The 23490-nt window shown below is 39.4% G+C and overlaps 1 protein-coding gene across 5 annotated transcripts; it reads right to left on the reverse strand.

Annotated features, from left to right (window-relative positions):
* Nucleotides 1–812: 812 nt before the first annotated feature.
* LOC101162919 (tight junction protein ZO-3) lies at nt 813–23249 on the reverse strand. 5 transcript variants are annotated; one of them, XM_011474386.3, is made up of 30 exons: nt 23065–23249; nt 14224–14280; nt 13678–13802; nt 13466–13568; nt 13082–13379; nt 12872–12975; nt 12585–12774; nt 12419–12494; nt 12238–12335; nt 11973–12060; nt 11394–11576; nt 11202–11302; nt 10171–10255; nt 9387–9463; nt 9122–9212; nt 8536–8612; nt 8354–8426; nt 7115–7188; nt 6936–6999; nt 6692–6848; nt 6485–6593; nt 5212–5431; nt 4934–5136; nt 4733–4828; nt 4522–4598; nt 4201–4411; nt 3645–3745; nt 2428–3003; nt 1657–1715; nt 813–1569 (listed from the first exon to the last, which is right to left on the reverse strand). In XM_011474386.3, exons 2-30 carry the CDS (start codon nt 14269–14271, stop codon nt 1428–1430), a joined length of 3906 nt encoding a protein of 1301 aa, XP_011472688.1. In that variant the 5' UTR covers nt 14272–14280; nt 23065–23249; the 3' UTR covers nt 813–1427. The 5 variants fall into 5 exon arrangements, with proteins under 5 accessions (XP_011472688.1, XP_011472686.1, XP_020558292.2 ...); XM_011474384.3 differs by lacking the exon at nt 23065–23249 and adding an exon at nt 17067–17575; XM_020702633.2 differs by lacking the exon at nt 23065–23249 and adding an exon at nt 16117–16203.
* Nucleotides 23250–23490: the final 241 nt, after the last annotated feature.

Below are 23490 nucleotides of genomic sequence, written 5' to 3' on the forward strand. Positions count from 1 at the left end.
CGGTAGTTTATAAAAAACAAAGTTGTCCTTTTCTAGGACAATTTCTGCAGAACAACGGTATTTTATTTTTAAAAAGTTGTCGTTTTCTAGGACATAAACAACCCAGTGTTTTTTGCAGGCACAAAGCTCTTCACATTTAGATTTTTCTGCTGCTAATTCACAACGATTTCATTTAAGAAATACACAGAAGTGCAATTTTGAGCTTTATTTTATTACTATACGTTCTCCATTATGAGAAAAAAGGCCACAAGAACATGTTAAAAACACCAAAAACACACTTTGAATTGGTTTCTTTAAATTGATTTAGTTTTTTATGGATGGAGGATAAAATCATTTATGATTAAAAATGCCTGAGTATTTCTTTCTTCAAATCGTAGTGAATGAGAACAGATTGAAAAAGCTTTAAGTTGTGATGAAGAACTGAAACAGGCAGGCCAAAGTCTCCCTGGTCCACTCCATTCTGATGCATCCACTTGCAGACAAATAGATCCATGGACGTCTTTGTTTTCCTTGTCCGAACTGGAATCTGGATCAGAACTGTACGGCTGGATAGCTACAATACTGCTCCCCATTTTGTTGTGCCGCTAAAGTTAGCTTGGGGTTGTGATGGGCTGTAAGCTAAATGGAGATGGTCTAAACAAGGGGATGATGGGATATCAGCACAGGCTTACTCCCAACACAACTCAGAGGCAAATTTCTATAATGAACTGCTGCTCTGCAGAAACTATGTCCTAGAAATCAACACAGGTTTTTTGGATTTTGGCTAAAAACTGCATAATCATAATAATAAAAAAAAAGACTACATGGAACACTTTTACAATAGTTCAACATATAGTTGGTGTGGGATTTTAATGAAAACTGGTAAATTGAGATTAAAATGTCCAACAGTCCTGGAAAGAGTGAAGTTGTGGATTCTCATCATCCTTACCCTGATCACTCAGATCATTAGTGTTTAATCTACTGTCACTGTTTTTTCAGTTTTAAAGCCTAACGTACAGCATCGGTAAAGGACAATCCATATTAATGTCCATACAATTTTAAATTCCTACTAATGAATGTTATAAAGGGATTGACAGTTCACACTGAACAAAAAGCATAAAAACTACATAAAACATATTAATCCGAACATTTTATTGTAGAAAAACATTTTTAAAAATAAATGGGAAAAATCCTAATTGATAGAAAATGTTTTAAGGCCACACTTTGTATGTAATGAAGGTTTTACAAGAATCTGTTTTGCCTACAAATGGAAAATATATAAATCAAACACTTAGATTGTCTTGTTCAACTGTGGTCATTCTGAACATTTCCAATCATTTTAACAACCAGGCATTCACATTCTACAAAGAAAAAAAAAGTTTCTTGAAAGAGCACACTTTTCATAAATGTTGGTGGGAAATTCTTAACACTAAAATCCTCAGTTTTTTCTAAAGTTCAGTTGCAGGACCCCATTCAATGTCATCTGTCTCGTCCTCGTCAAACGCTTCAACTCCCTCCTCATTCTCAGAGCTGTCGCTGCCTCGGATCTGTGTGCGTCTGAACTGAACCGCTTGGTGTTGATGAGCTAGCCTGTAAAGAAGAAAGACATTCATTGGCGGTCAAATAAGCAAAGGACTTTATGGTTTCCACTATTCCACAAATCCCCAAAACGCTTACACAATGAGTGCAGAGGGTTTCTTATCCTCTCCCTGTGCCTGTGGCTCTGCCATTCGAGTCTGAAACACAGGACAGACATAATTAAAATAAGGAAAACTTAATATTTCTAAATGTTTGATTATATTTTTAAAATTAAAGTCAAAACATGAATTACAGCGACTATAACAACTAAAAACAGACTGACACACAGGAGAATCCATGGTCATATAAGTGTAATGCACAGATTTCTATATCAAAGTGATTTCCTGCTGGTATGCAGAGATAGAGCAGTCGACCTCTGATTGGAGGATTGCAGGTTTGATTCCCCCATAGGATGGTTTTTTCAGGTTGGTGCCATGTATGACGGCGATGTCGCCATCAGTGTGTGAATGTGTGCGTGGGACTGTGACTATAGAGGGCTTTTGGCCTTAATCAAGGCAGAAATTTTTTTTTTTTATCCCTAAATAAAAGGATTTTTTCTGCCTTTAGATTAGTTTCTTGGCACTTAGGCTGTCATTCTATAAGTTAACGTTCCCTATAAAAAGGGTTTTCTTTTAAAAAGGGCTTTTTTTCTTGAGAAGTTTTAGTTTTAATTGACATTATTATGCAAATAAATGACATTTTCTGTGTGAAAGCCAGTATGACAAATCAAAAATTTATTTTATGATATTTTAAATATTTTTACAATTAAAAAGTATGTTTATTAATGAAGTAGAGGGTCCCACATAGATCTCATAAGAAAAACAGTCTCTAATCTTTAAAGCAAAGTACTGCTTAGAACAGGGTACAAACCTGCTGTAGCTTCCTTTCAATGGTGGACAGGCTGGCATGTTCGGGGTTCTCCTGCTGGACTTCCTCATCCGATGGCTCATCCATTGAGTATCGAGACGAGGGCGCGGGGGCAACAAAGTCTGGGGGTCCATCTGATGGAGTGGTTGGGGCTGGCTGATCGAGAGCACCAAAATCTGAGTCTGAAAAGCTGCGATTAGAGAGATTGTCCTCCCCATCGCTGTGGCGTGGGCTGTATTGCTCCCGATAGGGCGACTTAGGCTCTGGCACAAGCATCAGCGGCGGGATTTCTCTGGGTGTAAACCTGTCATCACTTGGCTCGTCATCCATTACCGGGCTATGGTGGCCAAAAGCCGGCTCAGAGGATCGAGCTAAGGCAGCTCCAGGGCCCCTGGAGTCTCGAGAGAGCAAAGGTGCATTCTGGCCAGGAAAGGCCTCCTCTAGGTCCTCGTTGTCGGTGTAGACTTCTCCATCAGTGTAGATCTCACCATCAGTGTCCTCCAGGTCACTGGCAGCACTGAGATAGTCTGTCTGGGTTTGGTCTAAAGTGTCTAGATCAGCTTCTCCTCCACTCTCCAACTGGACAGGAAGAAGAAAATGTTACTTCTAAGGAGAAAGCTCCCTCTAAAATACCTGACAAAGTTTGTAAAAAAGGTTTGTAATGTTTTTGTCAGAAAACACACAATTAGGTTAATCAGTGTTTACAAAGTCTAGAATGTTATTTCCATACAGAAAAGATGGGCAAGTCTCCAACTTATGGCAGAGCCAACACACATTTATGCAAACTCATTCACACCCAGTTTAGTGTCAGTTAAACACAGGAAACGTGTTTTGAGTGAAAGAAAATATCCAAATTTATCCTGCCTTATATCAAGAAAGACAAAAGCAAATAAAAGCAAAAAAAGAGGAAAATAGTAGGAATATAGTTTTAAATGTAGACTAAAGAAGCTTGCTTTGAAGTTAAAGGTGAGAAGTTGTTGGAATGTTGAAAAATGAATGACTTCTTTGTCATTTTGCAAACATGCTAGTAGCAAAACGACAAGCCTTTTGTGCAGCCTGTGGCTGCTGTGCTTGGCAAGCAGGTTGTTAAATTCAGCGAAGAATGCAAAATAAACTGCTTAATAAGCAACTGATTAATCTTAAATTAACTAAATTCATTCTAGCTTTGTGGCGTCCGTAAGCGGTCGTGGTTGTGTGCGTTTACTGTGTGTTTTTTATACCGTGATTTCAGACACCCAGACAGGTTTGGACTGCTGGTGACGGATCTTCTCCTTCAGAGAATCGTACCAAATACTTGAACCGGGGTCCAGGTCCACTCGAGCTAAAGGGAAATGTTAGAGGAGGGGAAGAAAAAAAGTGATCTAACGTGCCACATAGAGTCGTACAACTAGACACAGTGGTGTACCTTGCCTTTGCTCAACAGAGGTTGGGATAGGCTACAGCGACCCCGTGACCCCAAAAAGGATTAAGCGGACGTAACCCTGGTGCTATCCTAGGCACTTTAACATTGGGAGTTGGGTCATCTAGACCCACTAGACAGTCCGCTGAACCTAATTTGTTCAATGATTTTTGATTTTCACTGGGGTCCATGGTTTCCTGAAATCCTTTTCACCTTTATCCACCTTTGTCATGGTATGGAGAACATGTCAAAGTAAGGGTGGGGTCATAGGATAGCACAAGGGTTAAAAAAACGGATGGAAATAATGTGCATTAACTGTAAAAGTAAAGGAAAAAATAATTTATTTTAGAGTTGGTCATCTTAAGAATTATTAATACCTGAGAATAGATGGCTGGCATGTTTCCTTAACTTGAGGGCTTGCGAGTACAGACGTCGGGAACTCTTGTTGGAGGAGGGGTCGTACCTTTGCCTCATAGCTTTGACTTCTTTTCGACTACGAGGGTCTAAGAATACCACTATGGGATGGTACTGGATATAGTTCAGCCTTTCGACTGCAGTGGGAGTGATGTCCAGCAGAGGATGCTTGTCCTGAAAGAAAACAAAAAAAAAACTTTTTTAAATACCAATTTTTCTAAGCTAGTCAAACAACAATACTTATTTTTTACTTATTTAATGGGGTATTGATAGTTGCTGCCTACCTTTTCAGCAATTTTCCTCACAGTATCTAGCTTAATTACTGTTGAGCTACTATCTGTTCCCCCACGAGGAACCATCTCTGCAAAAGGGGAAAAACTCAGGTGAATGCAAGTTATAGTTAGGCAAAATAAATCACAAAGGCCAAAATATCGTGTCCACTTTTTAAGAATACAAAACTCCATGTTAGAAAGTATTTAAAAAAAAGTAAGTTACCTGCCGCTTCAAAATCATCGGGCATCTCTCTGGTCAGCTTCTCCATTGCAATGTCATTCAGAGGACCCAGGATGACCACAGGACGTTTAAAATTAGCTGCACAAAACAAACATTTCATGCGTGTCAAAACCTGTTGGGTGAGTTTTGAGTTTCTGATGAGAGCCAAAGTTTTTCTGACGAAGTAGAAAAATTGTTCCTCACCTTCCCTGAGCAGGACTCTCTCATAGGCCGGGTAATTGCCCTGAATGGTGAGCTGCAGCAGGTCGTCACGGCTACGCCTGGTCTTGTCATTCTTTTTCTGCCCTCTGAGGCCTCGCAGCTTCCAGAACTCTGCTCTGGGCCCCGACGCCTGCCTCTCAGCGCTGGGTCGTTGCAATCGCTCAGTCTTGGCTATTTTCTCTGCGCTGTATGTCATGATGGACTGAATCATTAAAAATGTGAGTTAAAAAGAAAGAGAGTAAAAAGCTCTCCTTCTATACCTCTCTTGGTTGGGAATGATTCCTTTATCCATCTCGTGCAGGTCATTTCCCATACGGATAGCCAGCCAGTTTCCCAACTTCCCTTTGTGCATTGTATCTATAACCCTGAACACTTCTCCTCTGGTGAACGTCAGACCGATGGGATGGTTGGACTCGTGATCAAAGTGAGTACGAATGTAGAAGTTGTCTCCCAAGTTGGACTTCATGATCTTCTTATAAACTATAAAAACAAAGTAGGAGAAATGATTGGAAAGGAAAAAGATGGTAATGACGTACATTTTTTTTGAGGACATGGACTTCTTTACATCATGACTTAATTGCATTTCAATTAGGATGATTTCAAATTCAAAATATCATATCATAATGTGGCGTAAGCTGTGGTAAATCTATCATTAGCACAAATGTCACTAAGATAAAAGATTAGGTTGCTTCGTCAGTATTTTCTCTGCCGATCGTAACGTCAAGCCATACCAGCTTTCAGAAAAGGCTTAAACCTACCAGATCATTAGTCAATAATGTCTTAATTTTAGAACGCATAAAGTTGACACTTGCAGAAATTTTAATATTTTAAGAAAAAAGGTAATAAGTGTATTTTACAATACAAAAAATTTGTGAGCTTTAAGAAATCCGTAACAGCCTGAAAAATACAACTTCAACGATAAGAACAGTTTTAAGTGACCATTTGAAATTAGTTTCAAAATGATCCAACAGTTGTAATCTTTTAAAACCCTTTTCAGCACATACACTTCTACACAATTTTGCAAAGTGTTTATATTTATAGTAATTTTTTTTAGCTTTTTTGAAAATAGCTTTTTAGTTTAATATTCATCATGTTTTATAAGCACTTATTCATTGCTCCGTAAGTGGTTAGCCCAGGACTAAAGACACTCATGTTGTTTTATCTCGCTGAAATGACAATTAAGATCCTTGAATCCTATCTTTAGATGCTCATTGTTGATGCTCTTAAAATACACGGCTGTGTCAGGAAGGGCACAAATCCTGAGGGGACTGGCCGAAAGGTCAAACCGACAAACTCTTGTTGTTTTATTTTATTTTATTTGTTTTACATTTTGATTATTCTATTTGTAATCATAACTGCACTATAAAAACACATTAGGAGATTTCTAAAAAGTACTTTTAATATGCAAATATTTTCAAATTTGTTTGAGGAGTTTTTTAAAACTATATGTCAACAATGCAACTGAGCATCTACATAAGTGTAGTTTTGTAAATTGCATACCAACTGGAAATGATAAACAGGATCCAGACTTACTGTCCATCTTACGCTGTGTAGAGATTTCAACCTGCTCTCCTGTCTTGATGTGAAGGAGGAAGTTGGCAGCTTCTTCTCGTGTAAAATGGTTAAAATCTACTTTGTTTACCTAAATAAAGTGAGAAATGAGTCAATTTTAGTGCTTTTTACATCCAGTCGAGGTTGTGAAAAATAATGTCTTTGGTTTTAAAGCCTAAATGAGCTCACTTCTAGGATTTGGTCTCCTTCCTTCATTCCTTGGTCATATGCTGGGCTGTTTGGCTGAACTCCACCAACAAAAATGCCCACATCGTTGCCTCCCACAAGTCTCAGCCCCAAACTTCGCTCCTTTGCAAACCTCAGCGTCTGCACATCTGAACTGTACCTTAGGCAATCAGAGAAGATGGAAGTGCGTGAAACAGAGAGAGCACAGACAATGCAATAGAAGTTTTTCTGTCAATATAAAACTTACTCTGGATTTGATGACGGATAAGAATCTGGAGGTAAGAAATAAAGAGGCTCCTCTTCAGGTTTGGCTGGAAGAGAAATCAACATTTGTTAGAGTTTAACAAATGTTTAAGCTGCTTTTTTTAATTTTTTACAAATGAAGCCAAAAAAATAAATAAAAAAAGAGCACAAACGTTGCCTTACACTGAAGTGGTAAGTTGTTCTTCACAGAAATCCCAGACCGGAGGGAAGGCTTTCCGTCAGAAGCAAGTTTGGTACTGTCCAGAAAAAAGTACATCAGGCATTTCAGTACTGAAATTGTTTTGTCACATCAACTTAGAATTAATATATTTATAAATCATAATTCATTGTAGTTTGTTTTAAGTCTAAATTATTACTTTTCTTTAAGGATAAAGCACAGCATTACATCAGTTACTATAAAGTTGTGTAGTCATTTTTATATAAATTGTATATTATAGGCCCAGATGTACACAATACTTTATCATCACACCTATAATAACAGTAATAATAAATTTAATAATAACAGTAATAATACATTTTATTTGTTAGGCGCCTTTCAAGTTACCCAAGGTTGCCGTACATAAAAGTGAAAATTTTTTTTTAAATAAAAGCAATAGAATGCACAATAAAATATACATATACAATAAGCCAGGAATAGGAAGTTATTGGGGGGAAATAGGCAAGTTGGAAGGTGAGTTTTTTGTTTTTTGGTGAATTGTGAGAGAGAATGAACACAATGAACATTTACACTGACTGTTGGCAAAAAAAACGTCAATAAAGTACATATTCCATTTGTTTTACAAAAGGGATTTTTTATTTATTCATCTACTTTTGAATCACAAGGATAATAGTTATTTGCATTGGATTAAAAGTTACCAGAATATTCTTTCAATGACAATAATGTTACACATAAGGGAACAATCTAAATTAATTTACAAATATTGCAAAAATATTTGTTTTTCCAAGTTTAGAGAAAACATTTCTGAATGGTAATCTGACTAAGACACAAGTCTGCATATAAGTGTCATTTTCATCAATGAATAAGTCTATTAAATGCTTGAAGTTAGTTGGCTTTAAAAAAATAATGTTATTTGTTCAATTTTAGAAGAAACTGCTAGGAGTTCAGAAAATGTTGAAGGTGATATTTTCCATAAAAAGTGTTGAACTCAGAATCTTTTTATAAACAAAGGTACTAATTACTAAAAAGTAATTTAAAGTCGTGAACTTGGTTCCTAATTTAATTTAAAAAAATCCCTAGATCTAAACTTTGTAGGAGCTGGTGTTAATAATTAATTATACTAGAATAAGCCTAATCTTGTTTATTACACAGTCCTCTTCCAAAAGCAGAAACATCCGATTTAGCCTCCTATGCAGGTTTATAGATTTATTTAGATGAATGCTGCCATCATTACTTGACAGTACCTGCGGTGACTCTCCTCCCGCTCAGAGCTGCCAGACCGCCTGAGGTGTGAAAGGGGATCTGAATCTGAAGACTCTAAAGGCAATAAAAAGATCTTCATTTAGACCTTAGCAGTGAATAATGTCAAAGTACAACCCCAGAGAAGAATGATGGAAATAAATACAAAACAGAAGAATGGACCGACCATCATGAGTTGGTCTTGCAGGGGATGGGAAACGACGTGGAGCATCCTCCTTCACTGTAGGCTTCCTTGCAGAAGCTCTGACAAAAACAAATTGTTTGTTTCTTATAAAAAGTTATTTCTTTCAAATGCAAGCAGGTATGTCGTCAATTGGGAATGAACGGCCAAACCCAGCGTGACCATGTCAAATGTCAAACATTGTTTTGACTGTAAGCACTTAAAGTGATGCAATTTTAGCAGGAAGTCATGTGGCTCACAAAGACATGACCTTTGTGTTACAGATAAACCAGCTGCAGACACTTCCCCATTTTCATCACCAAAACTGATGACTCAGTAGAACCATTTGATACACTCACCCAACTTTCACAGTATTTTTAAAAATTCCTACTTAAACTTTGACTGATCCTGATCTAAACTTGTAAAAGTAAATGTGTGGTTTGACTGAAACCAGTGAGACAGGATCACTGGCTTGAGTCTTTGGAGGGAGTGGGTAAGTTTGGGTTCTGCCTAGTTCATCCTATATCAAAACTGTTACTGGCAGTTCAGATGCTGCAGAATTGAGGGCATTAGGCTGCAGGTCTCTTCTCACCTGCGTCTGCCGCTGGCTCTCTGTCTGCTTCTTGTGGTTTCAACTCGTGGAACAGGTGCATAGTCAGGCTCTGAATCAGAGTCAGAGGAAGCTGTGGAATGAAATGAACCAAGCATGACTACAATGTAAATAACGGTTGGATTGCTTTGGGCAAAAGTTCTTCATAAAATGTAAACAATAGAATGATTCATATAGAAAAAGTATGACATGTCATTTCACAACTCCAAACTCAGGGGTGCAGGAAAGACTCCTTATGGACACACACCTGCTTGCGGTACAGTGTCGGGAGTGCTCCTTTGCGGCGGCTCCACCTGAGACTGCAGTGAAACTTCAGGCAGAGCTCTGGAAAAGATGAAAGGGAGGCGGGAGTGAGGGAGGAGGAACAAATCTCAGTTACGTTTGGCGAAAGGGGGGGCAAGTGGCTAAAATGATTATAGGAAACTGAGACTGAAATGTTGAATATTCACCTGAGTGTCTGTGAGGGAACTGGGGAAGTGCTCTTTGTGAAGTTTAACTGCTTTGTGACCAAACGATATGAACCTTTATAGATTGTGCAGTTTTTAAGCTGCCTGGTCAGGTTCGATATAAAATTATAAACTTTTTTTTTTTTTTTTAGTGCATAGACAAAGTGGTCAACAGATGACCGACCAGTCTTACTCCATCAACATCTTCTCATTGAGTCACCACTAAGCCACATACAGGAGAACACTTTCAGTGAAAAGCCTCTTTTATTTCATTGGTTAACAATGAAAAACCACCTTTATTTCAGGGTTAACAAATCGTCAACAAACAGAATATACAAATCAAAAATACCCACAACAACAAAAATTTAAAAAAAAAATCTATAAAACCTGATCAAATCCATAAAAATTAGAAACAAACAAAAATAAAGAGACAAAAAAAATGTATCAAGAATTTCTTTTTAACAAATGACTTTTGATTAGGTATGGTAAACATTGAGAAAGGATTGTCGTTTGTTCAGTTTCCGTTCGACGAGCTCTTGTTGAGTTTCGGTTAAGGGGTGAGGTTTGGAGGACCTTCATCTGTACCTGTATTTGCTGAGGGATTCCTGACTGTGGGAGGTGCTATGCCTCTGCAGAGGCGGTGAGGTGCTATCGGACTCAGAATCAGACTCTGGGGAAAAATAGAGGATAACCAATATTAAAGCATATGGCAAAACTTCAGTCACTAGTATTTTAAGTATTTTTTAATATTTTACTAATTTGCAGTTAACGTTTTATCATCCATATTTGTTTGGTTTTCTGAAGCAATGCAGAGATGCATCAACTTGTTAATCAAATCGAATCAAGTGCTTAACAGGATAAAAAAAATCTTTCAAGTAAATAAAAACCAACGACAAAGCAAAGACCTTCACATTAATTAAAAAAGTATAATAAAACACACAATGCCAATTTTACAGGCAACCAAAGCAGCACTTTTAAAATCAGTGAAAGCTCTTCCCACTCTTCCCACCCTCCGGTCTTCTTCAGAACTGAGTTCTGAAGTAACTGAAGGTTTCATTCGCTCTTTACCGGAAGACCGGAGAGCAAGGCATTACCATAATCTGTTCTGCTAGAAATAAAAGCATATATTAGCACCTCTGTGCTGGAAAATAGAGAAATTGGTGGACTCTGAAAATGTTTTAACATGACAGAATCCTGTTTTTGTTCATTTGTAATATGTGGAATAAACTTTCAGCTCAGAGACAAACAGAACACTCAACACTGAAAGAAGAAATTTCATAATTGTATAGTTTTAAAGGTTTCTCTCTAATCTCGATAAGTCTCGATGTCTTGTTCTGAAAGTCCATAACATGTACGATCATCTCTGTCAGCAGGAGACACAGCGATGTAAAGCTGTGTGTCATCAGCATATCGTTGCAAACGAATGCCATGGCTCTTGGGAAAGGCTTTCTTTAAGAAGAACTTTCCTGTTACACCCTGGCCTCATCTTTCTTTGTGTACACCTGCATATCAGGCATTCACATTTATTAGGTAAATATTGGTGAGGAAATGTTTTAGAAGGAACTGGGCGTGCACAATTACGAGGAAATGTAATGACGCATGTTTGCTTTTCCAACCTGGTCGTGGAATCCTCAGGGGAGAGCTAACTCTCCTCAGTGGCTCCTGGCGAACAGGGATGGGAGAGGATTTCAGGGCGCCATGAAGATCAGGAAGGACTCTGCAGACGGGAGGAAAAAGCATCTAGTCAGGAACAATCTGAGCTGAAACACTGGCTGAATCCTATACATATTCAATAGAAATATCAGTACTTGTATCTGCTGTCAACATGGGGGGTCTGTCTGCGTGGAGGGGGGGTGCCACTGCCATCCGAGTCAGAATCCGACACAGGTCTGCGGGGCAATGTGGAGGTGTTGGAGGAGCTAGGCAAGGACCAGTTTTGATGTATAGGGGAGGACCGCGGGTTGGGGAGGGTGGACATTCCCGACAGAGGTCTGTAAAAAACAAAAACAATAGTTCAACAGTTTAGGTCCCACGGTCCTCCACAAAGCTCCTTCGCATGGTAGACGAGGATAATATAAGAGATGATCAACTCAGATTGTAAAGACTTTTGCAAGAGCATGAGGATGAATAAAACTGTTATTTAAAATAAAACGCCCTACAGCATCTGCAAAAAAAGGAAGATGATCAATTATTATGTTAAATGATTTTTGCAACTTATATTGTTTTTATTATACATAAAAAATGCTAAATACAGATGCTTTTAGTCAAATCACCTTCAATAATCGTGAAGCTGACTTTTATCCATACAGGGGTTATCTTGCAGGTCAAGAAGGAATAAATACACTTCACACACAAGTTCTCAGTTCAAAGAATGAAGGTGAACTTACTTATATTTGCTGGAATCCCTCATTTCAGGACTCTCTCTTTTGACGGGAAGAGGGGAGGCGCTGCGGTCGGACTCTGAGTCAGAAGGAGCTGAAGAAACAATGAGGGGTTTGAAACATTAGAAGGGTTCTGTCAATAACTGCTGTCAGAAACAAACAAACTCTTCTGCTTAGAGAGTTTTCATGTATATCTCTGTACTATTAAAGCATCATCAGTTAGTGATGATGTCTTTTATTTTGAAGAGAAAGTGGTTGCAGCAGGACTGACGTCTGCGAGGGGCGTAGTTTTTTGCAGGCCGTCCCAAGGTGGAGCGCATCGGGGAGGAGTCACGAGACTTCACCACAGGAATTGGCTCAGCTCTGGTTCTGGATTAGAAATAACGTTTTTTGTCAATAAAGTTTGCCGTCTACTGGACGTGGCTTGTTTAAAGTACGGTGGAAGTCTGTACCTGCGTGTCCGCTTCTCTTTAGCAGTTTGACGGGCTGTTCTGCGAGGAATCAAGTCTTCATCAAGGTCTGAAATTTCTGCAAAGACAGGATGAAATACTGTAAGTTCTTTATCTGATGCTTTAAGACTCTTGGTTCTCAAATGAAACCCAAGAAAATTGTATTGACCTTCCAGTTCAGAGCTACTATATCTGCGGCGCTCGTCCCCCGTGTTGTGGGGGCTGTCGTCTATTTCTGGGATGCTGACCAGGAACTTGCGGTCATCTCTGAGGACCATCATGGTCAGCTTTCCCCTGCTCTTCTCCACCAGGTGCTTGGTCTCCAGCAAAGATAGATTCTCTGTTGTCATGCCGTTGATCTGCACATTAAGAGATCAAGACAGATGGATTAGGACTTTTTAATGCAGCATCGATAGGAAAAAAAAGTCCACAACCGTTACTGTAGCAGTTCTTCACCTTGAGAATGAGGTCTCCCTCCTGCAGGGAACCTTCTCTTGCAGCTAGGCCAGTTTCAGTCATGTGCTTTATAAAAATCTGGCTGCCCAACTTGAGTCCATATTCTGCAAAAAGAATTCGAATAAATGAAAGAAAACAAAACATGTTAGAAACACAAATTAGGAGATGTTCAAGTTTGAACATAAATGTTACACTAAAGCTATTCTTTACCATCTGTGGTTTTCTTTTTGATCAAAGTGGTTTTGATAGGTTTGTCTGAAGCAGTGCTTTTTGGAAGCCTCTTGTAGCTAGAGGACACCAGAGTTGGCGAGTTGTTTCCATAGCCATTGCGGTCAGGTGTCGTGCTGCGGGGTTTGGAACGGTAGCGATCTGCATCCCGGGGATCACTGCTGTCGGAGAAGCGGCGGGTTCGTCTGGGGTAGTCTTGATCCAGCAGGTTGGACTGGGACACTGCCCGCTTTGGTTTTGTGGTTGCTGGGATTTGTATTTTTCGAGAACGTTTCACAGTCTGCAAAAATAAATAAATAAATAAATTGGCGTAGATTGATGGTTTCCCTCTTTCCTTTAATTTGTTATTCATTTTTCCATACTTACTATGTTTGCCGTCTTTCCGCATGTTTTGAGAGTTTGAATGGTAAAGTTTGAGTGGACGTTGTCCATAGGTATGCCATTGACCATGGTAATTTGATCCTTATGACTATAAAAATCAAGGAAACTCTCATAAAAATGTGAATCTGTGAGCATGAGCTACTTAGGGTCTATAGCGATAGAAGTGGTTATCTAATGGCCAAGAATGGTAAACTCACAACAGTCGTCCCATGGCTGGTCCATTTGGCAGAACATCAGACACCACCACAGCAGTTTCTCCATTTTCTGGGTTAGGTTTGTCTCTCCCTCCTGATATGGCAAAACCAAAACCCAGTTTGGGGTCCTGTGATTGAAAAAAAAAAAACCAAAAAGATGAATGAGACAAAAAAGGAAGCAGAGGAGAAGAACAATGCAGAAGAGTGAGCAGGTGATGCCAGAGGGAGATAGAGGGAGACAGAGCACATTCCAAAGACAGGAGGGTGCCGCGGTGCAACAACAGGGTGTGGCGCTTCTGAATTCCTGCTTGGGTCTGTGCTGCGAAACCCAAGCACCTGCAGCAGAAGCACTGAAAGAGCCACACAAAGCCCTGAGAGACGATACGGAAACTGCCTGAGCCAGGGCGCCTTCCGCATAGCCACTGTATACTACCCAAATGCTGCCGTTGGAAACACTAGGCAAAAACTGAATTGAATTGAATGAAAAGTAATCTAAACACTTATTTTAGCCATATCCCTCATTAAAGTCTGATCAGAAAATTCACTTACTTTGTTCAGAGTTATTGTCTGCTGGTCCCATATTGTTATTTCTTCCATCCCGGGTCTCTAGAAAGAAACACAAAAGTCATCTTATTAGGTACAACAAATATTACACAATTTTTCAACCTAATGTGTCAGTTCTGCTGTCGAACGCAGATCCTTACTCGAATGAAAGTTGATTCTGAGGCGAACAGTGAGTGTTTGTTTAAGTCAACCTGGTCTGAGCATGCTCACACCTGTTTCTACCTCACCTGACCGGTATGGAGGAAGGCTTAACTGGTATGTGTAACTAGTATCTGAGGTGTGGGTGACACATAACTTTACAAACAGGAAACCCATTTATGGAAACAAACAGTCATTTCCACTTGTCAAAAAATTTTGGAACTCATTTCTACTAATCTGATCATAGCTTTATATTGGTCAGATTATTTTACTGTTGGGACATAAAACTACATCTTTACAAATGAAACTAAACATGCTGGGTCCACAGTATCCACCTAGGATTTGCATTTCTTACATTCAAGCTCGTTTTACTGCAATATTTTGTAGTAGTGAACACACAGATGCTTGTGGTTTCATACAAGAAACAAGTAAAGCTGATACCCAGGTCACAGAGACATAGTTGTAATATTCAAAAGCAACCTGGAGTTTGGAGTAGCCAATGTGAGCTGCTTCTGCCTATTTTAATAGCTCAAGTAATGTAACTCTGGGACAAAAAAAATAAAACCAACAACTTGTAAACCAACAACAATTACTTGATTCTGTTCACCGAATCAATTTTTCATGTATTTATGGTCTCAAAAACTTTCTCGAATAAAAGGCTTTACAGGCAGAAAACAAATGCGACCAACACAACGGTCTTAAACCTGCTGAGGTGTGGAGTGGAGGACCTTTGAACAACAGGCCACTCGGTCGGCTAAGTTAATGATAAAATGGATAAGAAAAAAGTTGCCTAGCGAAAAGGGGGGATTGCATGTCCTGATCATGCATTGATCTGGTATTTTGGTGTGGTGCTGATGCCGTTTAATGCCACTGTTGGAGAAACGAGGAGACTGACAGCCAGAGAAAGGTCTTCCAGTCAGAAAACGAAGAGCAGCCTGTTCACAGGAAATCCTCGAACGCCTCATCCCGCCCTCTCAAAGCGAGGCGAGTTTGACCCAGAAAACACCAAACCTTATGCCGAGGAAGATGAAAAGGAATAACGCTGTTTTGAGACATTACAGCACTTTGCCCAAGAGATCTGCATTAGAAGGAAAACAACCATCTAAAACATGATGTTACAATGAACATTACCCCCTTGACACCTGGATTTATTGCCAGCTATGTAAAAAAAACTTAATTTATGTTTTTGCTTACATGTAAATACTAAATTAAGGTAATTTTGGTCTCAAGGGGTTAAGATTTTGACAAAACAAAAAGATGGTTGACAAAGCGATCAAGCACTGTTGAAAAAGCCAGAATGGATTTCACGACAAATGAGAATTTACCTCAGAATGACAAAAACCTTTCCGAACGATGCGGTTTTGTCATCAGACAGTTTATAATCTCTGCTAGAAGACACAGCAGAACGCTGCAACTGCTTTGATCAATCCTTGCATCAGTTGCACTTACCGCTTGGTCTTTAAACCGCACTTCCATTTTCTCCAGGGGCCTTTCCAACACAACACCTATAGCCTTAAGCGCTCAACAAACAGCCCGCTCTTTATATTCCATACAGTCCACGCAACAACAACCTCCCTTCCACATACACAATAATCAACTCTAATTCGGATTTTCTCTGACTACAAGAAGGCCTCAGTACACCAGATATTTGATCCTCCTGTTGAAATAATTTGTAACATGACCAGATATGGTGTCTTTTCTCAGCAGAGAAAACTGAGAAACATGGAGTACAGTCCTCACCTGGAGAGCGCTCCACCCCCTCCAGGTTTTCCCCTCAGGCATTCACTCTCTAGTGGCCGTTCAGGAAGAGTTTCAGGGGTGGAGCTGCACGGCCTTTGACCTCCTAATAAACTGATACCAGAGGACAAGGCGGTCTTTGTAAACAAACATTTAAAACCATCTGCAGCCCAACTTCAGCCATTTTCTTAATTAATTTAGGGAATAAAAAAACTTCGCATTTGATTTTTAAATCAGCTTTCTTTTATAAATGTTTGGCAAAAATGAGTATCAGGTGTGGGATGAAACTTCTTTGCGAAACAATGTAAACTATAAAATCAGAGAAGCCCAACAGAGAGACACAGGCAATATTAAAACGATAGAAAAAAGGGGAGTCACTTTCCGAGTTAAAATGCAATCAAATCTTTCACTTTTTTGTATTTTCCATAAACTGCGGTTTTCAAAAGGACCATCCTCTTATCTTTCTAAGAATTAACTTCTCAAGCCAGAGTGTTTCCAGGAGAATCATCGCTAATATTGCATTTATGTTAAACACATTTTTAGCTTTTGAGCCATTTGCAAGAGTGACATTCAGTTAAATGCAGCAGAAAAGGGATAAATCAGAAATAAAGACAGTAAAATTACAGATATTCTGATGGACACAGCCTTTGACACTCAACATCTACCTCTACTTCTCAAGGTGATTCATGATTACGGATGTCAATTTACACATTTTTGGGATTCATACATTGTGATACAAAAAAAAAGCAGCTTTTAGCCTAATTTGAAAACAAAAAACACTGGAAAGGTTGAGATCCTTACTTTAGAAGCTTTCAACCAGTTCAACTTAATCAAAACTAACTTTTGTTTTTTCTAAAACACCAAAAAAATGAAAATAAAATAAAAACTATAAAAGTACATGTTTGATGCAATAAAGTATGAATATGTTGTAGCTGTATACTTCTTTTACTTACAGGCACCACCAGCAGCGGCGGCAGGGGCGACTGCTCCGGGGGGACAGAGCCAAAGTGTTTCAGCAGTTTCATTCGCTGTTTCAGATTCATGACTTTACAAAAAATATGGTCCCTCTGTCTGTTGGAAAAGAATTCTCAACAGATTTCCATCTACAGGTTCCTCAAAGACAACAACAGTCAACTCCTCAGCAGGAGGAAGCTAAAATATATCCTAAATTAAGTAGGAAAAAAGGACCAACTGTCATTTCTTCCATCTAGAAAATAACAAATGCCTTCCTCTGCCTTCAGTTGTACTTTCCGGCAATTATTTCACAAAATAAGACGCGTCCCCCCGGCTCAAGCTCTAACTGTGTTCTTCTTGACTAACTTTCCCACAAAGTAGCTCGTCCCAGGCCTCGACTGAGTTTAAATCCTCCGGGTGCTATGGTTACGATGCAAGAATGAGAGCGCTGGGCTGTTAATAATTGATGGGTTGTTTGCTCCACTATAGATCCTTCTGCCCGGAGTTAGGTTTCCTGGGTTCGTCCACTGGTTCTGCTGTGTCTGAGAATCAGGAAACGCCACTGTGGCAACAGAGAGCTTTGATGGTATCTCAATTTCATGGCTAACATTTAGGCACGCCCAGAAGCTGGAGGGCTGTAGTCCTTTTCATGGATCGTTTAGAGTTTTGGAAAAGCCCCAGAAATCATAGCAGGTGACTTATTAACGTAGAAGTTAGAGGTGTTTCGAACATGCAAGATGCACCATTAAGGTATTATGTGACTCTCAGGTATAGTGCTGATAGTAACATCAAGGAGCTTTGTCACAGAGGCCTTCGGGGCGTCCACATCACCTGCAGTGAATTATTAATCCATAGGAAACAAAACAGAGGTCATATGGCTGACATGAGAAGTGCTTAAAGTCCCACCTCTTTGCTGTTTAGATCTATTGTAACGTGGCCTTTTAATTATGATTATGTTGTTTTTAGTCAGAAAACCAATAAACCCTTGTCATTTTCTAGGACATAGTTTCTGCAGAGCACAAGGAGATCATTAGAAATTCACCTCTGAGTTGAGGGCGGGACTGGTAGCGTTGAGTAAGTCCATCCCGTTCCCATCATCCATACATTTACAATGTTCTCCCGCTACCCTACTGCCCCTCACAACAATGAGTTTTATCGCTATAGGAGGCATCACGCGATTCCTCATGGGAGGAGAGCACCGCCATCTTGGTGAGGTCAAGTCACTCCTGCAGTGCATGCATCTGAACCTATTATTTGCAAAATGCCAGCTCATTGTGCGGGTTTCAACTGCCAAAATCGGAGAAATGAGTCCATGAAGGAGGAAGGCATAACATTTCACAGGTAAGATGAGGAAAAAAAGAAATTCAGGCGTTGGGGGGATTCCGGCTGCCGCTGCTGCTGCGGCGGGGGTCTGGGTGTGGGGGTGGCTGGGCGCTCCTCCTCCTTCTTTTCACATTCCACCATCCATTTTAGAAGAACATAAACACTCACCTGAGCACAGGTGTTAGCTCACCTTTGCACTAATAGTTTGCATGATTGAATGAATGAAAGATTTCACACTAATTGGTTTAAAGGCATAGGTATGCGTTCGTGAACACTATCTGTTTTGTGTACATGTCGACATGTGGACATTTTTTGCAGCTAGCAGGTGTGTTGATAATATTTGAGTGTGTGTGGACAGGCCCCGCCCTTTTTGTACTACATTTGAACCGTACCGTAATGATAAACAACCAGTAAACCTGTCTGCTCTATGCTGCTTCATGGTCTTACCCCCCCCCCCCCCCTCTCACTATCACCCCCCCCCCCCCCCCCCCTCTGACATCCCTCCCTCTTCTTCCCTTCTTTCCTTTTCCGTCCGGTCCAACACCAAAGATTTTCAATCATGGTTGAAATGAATAAAGTTTGGCCTCAATTACAAAAGGGGTTTATTCAGTCATGCCTTTGGTTTGTCTGAAGATTAATAACCCCTCTTGTTAAAGTAAAATATGTCCAACACAAGAGGCCCACAGCTCTCATCTGCCTGCCTAGCTGTTGGACAGGACAAGTTAAAAAAAAAAAAAAAAAAAAAAGAAATTCATGGATCTATTTGTCTGCAAGTGGACGCATCAGAATGGAGTGGAGCAGGATGCTTGTAGTCTGCCTTAGTAGCTTCTAGGTCACCACGACAGTCTTTTTGAGAACACATTTTCTCATCTGCTCCTGATTAACAACAATTTGAATTGAGAAATACTCAGAAATGCACGTTTAAGCCTAATATTATGTATATATCCCATCTATCGAGAGAAAAAAACACCATTTTCATTGGAGTGGGCCTTTAACATAAAAATCGATGACTGACAGAGTTTTACTAGAACCAGCATTAATGAAGGTTTGTCCCCGGTGAGCTTCAGGTTCTTGTCCGTCCAGCAGTGAAAACCACAGCACATTCCTTCCATATTAAGCTCTAAGGCTGAGTGTTTCACGTGGAATTTAAAGAGCAGTGTGTTTACAGCAAAGTCTTGAAGAACAATGCCTCACCACGAACACAGAAACCTAATTTAATAGTTACTCTTTCTGTGAGCTCCAACAAAAAGTCTATGATTAAGCAGAGCGCTGAGCTGTGGTTAGTGGATAACGAGGAGCAGCCAGGCCTCACTGAGTAAATATGAGGCTTTTGCACTACAAACAATCAGGTTTACAAAGGCGGTCAGATCGGCTGTTCTCCAGAGGCCTGGGCTTTAGCTTCCACCCTGAGAGGACACACTTGAAGCATGCAAGCAGTTCAAACAAGCCACTATACAGCTACCAACACACAAGTGCATTCGCTCATCTGACCCAGCTCTTCATCGTGCTCTGCAGAGGCGTGGCTGTTTATTCAAATCAGGTGTGCGGAAGCAGGTAAACACGGGGAAATCCTGAGGGCACACTGGGTCACAAAACACTAGATAGATTTTGATCATTTACATAGATTCTTCCTGTTTATTAGTAAATATGCGATAAACTGGACATTTCTACTCTGATCTGATGTGTTCTTATTTTACGGGTCATTATGGCATCAATCCTTCAAGAAAACAATTATTTGGCTGACTAACTTTATCTGGGAGCAAATGACAAAAAAAAGTTTGCTGTATTGCTTAAGAAATATAATTAAAAAGCAGCTCCTTAAAAGGTTTTAAAAATAAGTTTTGATGAACAACTGGTGACACAGACATGCCTCAACCAAACCAAGCTGCAATGCAGTTGCAACTGTGACGACATGATGAGACATAACTAACCAGATACTATACATTTGTCTATCAAAAGGTTTGTGGTTTGATTCCAGCTCCCTGGATGTCCAAACCCCTGATTCCATTGTCACTTTTTATGTTTCAGTCTTTACCGTACACTATAAAGAACAACCCATGTCTATTACTCACAAAAATGATATGTAACAATTTGCACCTGTTTTATTTGTGCAAATTTGTTTTGAAATTTTAAATAAAAAAATACTCTAACAGCTTAAAAAATATTTGATACGAGTTCACGACAGACAACTATTATACAACTTTTCTTCTGCAAAAATTGCCTGTGCAAAAAACTACCTTAGCAGTGAAAAAAATGATTCGCAAAAATTAATCCTTCTCAATTACTTAAAAAAAATGGTTTTAAATTCTTTATTAATTTTGTTAGGTTTTTCAATTAAATATACATAGCCCGTAAATACTATCCCATTCTTGAAATATCAAAGGGCAAAAAATACTGTAACCTTTAACAAAAAATGTTGTTTTTGTATGCAAACCTTTGGGGTTCAACAATTAATCGATGAATCCATAAAACAATTTCTGTTCCAAGGATCAAATCAGATCAATCTGTCTGAGGCAGAATTGAATCAAACACCAACATTAAAAAAAATGTTTCTTTTTCCAAATGATGTAAATCAATAATTGAAAGCATGTTTTTTTTTTTTTTAACTAAACATAAATATCAATATTCATTAAAGGGTAGCCTGGGTACATTTTGCCCAATAATTAGATAATCATACTATTAAACAAGTAAATTGTAAACAATCTGACTCTCTTGTGATTACACCCCTTTAAAATATTTTTTTTGTGTAAAAAAAAAATCATTTTTACTGCTTTGGGGTGTCAATACACACTGCCTATATGAGGGTTAAAGTTCATTTATGATCTCAATGTAGCATTATAGCCTTTATAGTGGTTAGGAAAAAACACCTACTACTGATCAAATGTAGGCTACATTAATGATAAACTTTTGTTTAAGCAAGTTTTTAAAAAAACTAATTGGACTGTCAGGAAAACTTTTTATATTTAATATGTTAGTGCTGAGTTGTTTTTTTTTGGGTAAAATTTCTCCATTAGACTTGTTTACCAGGGGAATTTAACATCTTCTGAGCTGAATCTACTGGAAAATGTTCACCAAAAAAAACAAAAAAACATGACCAAAGACTTTGAAACAGAGTCAGCGTCTGTCCTCTTGGCTTTAATAAAAGCTAAAAAGAGCAGTTTTGTGCAAAGGCTTCACGCCCTATGAAGGAAGAGTCAGGGTTTGGCAAAAATTCTGAGCAGACAACTTATTGCATCAGTAAGATATTATGTAATCCAAAGAATAGTCAACTGCCTGAACAGCTACAGCATTACAATACAAACATACTATGCAACAACCCAAAGAACCAAAACATCCAGGAGGGAAAATAGAGACATTTACTGTTTAAACCAGGGGTGGGCAAACTACAGCCCGGGGGTCATGGGCTAAACTATTTAATTTGGCCCACCAAACTGGAAGAAATTACTGTCTTTTGTTACTTCTAAATTGTATTTCATTTTCCACTGTAATTCTGGTGTCTTCACAGTAATGGTGCACTAAATTGACCCTTGCCTATATGTGCACAGTTATTGGTGGTGTTGGAGGATTTGCTGTTATTCTGATGTTCACGTGTTTTTTCTGAGTCAGACGGGCGTTTTTCCAACTACACGAAGGCAGTTTGCCTCTAAAATTTGCATTTTCCCCTGATGGACATCAACCCATTGGTGGAGGAGGCCCTAAAATGAGAACAAAAGCCACAGTTTTGAAATAAAAACTAAAATTATTCCGTTTTAAAATATACATTTCCAGTCAAAATGAAAGCAGGTTTTGTCTATTCTATGTTGTTTTCCTTTCTCTTATGAGTTTGGTTACCAATTCCACACAACTGCTTCTTATCTGGCCCTTCTGTCCAATGTTAGAACCCCTTGTGGCCCTCCAGTCAAGAAATTTACCTTTTGAATAGATTATCAGCAGCAGGAAAAAGTACAGTTTGGACAAAAGTATGTCAACAACAATTAGCTAAGCTGATTTGACAAGAATTTGAAATAAACGAACATTAAATCGTACAATTTGTGTTGCATTTGGTTAATTCTGACTTGCATAACAAGAAGTTAGAAGATTCTACAATATTTATCAACTAAATATTAAATTGAAGTTGATGTTTTGTAATCAAACTATTATTAATATTCATATTATTAAATATTTACTGGTATGTCAGACACTTAATTTAGCCTTAAAAAGCTATTAACTAAAACCATTTGTCTTACAAAGTACAGCAAAGCCAGATGAGTGCAGTGTTTCAGTGCACAAACAAACGTTAGTGCGTGAGAGGCTGAGTGGAGCCAGCTTCCCCTTTGACTCCAACAGAAGCAGCAGTTTTTGGGAATGTGCCCGAAACTGTGCGTCAGGCAGGCTGAAACCTGCGCGTGCAGAAGAACCAGTAGAGTGAGGAAGAAGAGGAGTGCGCTGCAGCTGTCTGTCAGTCACCGTCCCCAAACAGCAGCTGCGCATGAACTGCCACGCATCAAAACAGACCCGCATTTCACAGCATCAAATACAACAACTGTCGTTTATCTTCAATACAGAATTCCATAGATACTGGGGGAAATTAGCCCAGACGTGTCTCCAACTGTCAGCAGGTGTGGAGAAAGAATCCGCACCGACAGTGAGACACAGGTGAGCGTGAGCATGAAAGGTCAGCGTTCACTGACTCACCTGAAGTTGAAGTCCTCCTCTCCGTCTCGCTCACTCCGTAAAACGTTTCCTCTCCGCTTAAAAAGTGTAGTTTCAACTAAAATCTCCAAAGGTTTTCAGCTGAGTCTCTTTCGTTTGTCTGCTCTCTGTGACTTGCAGGAGTTTCTCTTTGGTTTTCCTGAGCTCTCAGGTGGGGTAAGGGGGGCGTGGCGTGGACGGTTAGACGCGCAGGTAGGTTTCATAACGTCACACCCACAGTGAGTCAGGTGGTACGTGCACCGGAAATCCCCCGTCCTCTTTCCAGAAAAACCCTTCCAAATGTGCGCCGAACCCTTTTCATTGATTGATTAGTCATTTAGGATCATGGTGCTGCGCTGTTTACAAACAGTGCTTCGGTTCAGATCTCCCTAACTGACATCTCGTTTTTCGTCATCATAACAATGAGCA

The sequence above is a fragment of the Oryzias latipes genome, chromosome 4 (assembly GCF_002234675.1).
Source record: "Oryzias latipes chromosome 4, ASM223467v1".
Taxonomy (NCBI): domain Eukaryota; kingdom Metazoa; phylum Chordata; class Actinopteri; order Beloniformes; family Adrianichthyidae; genus Oryzias; species Oryzias latipes.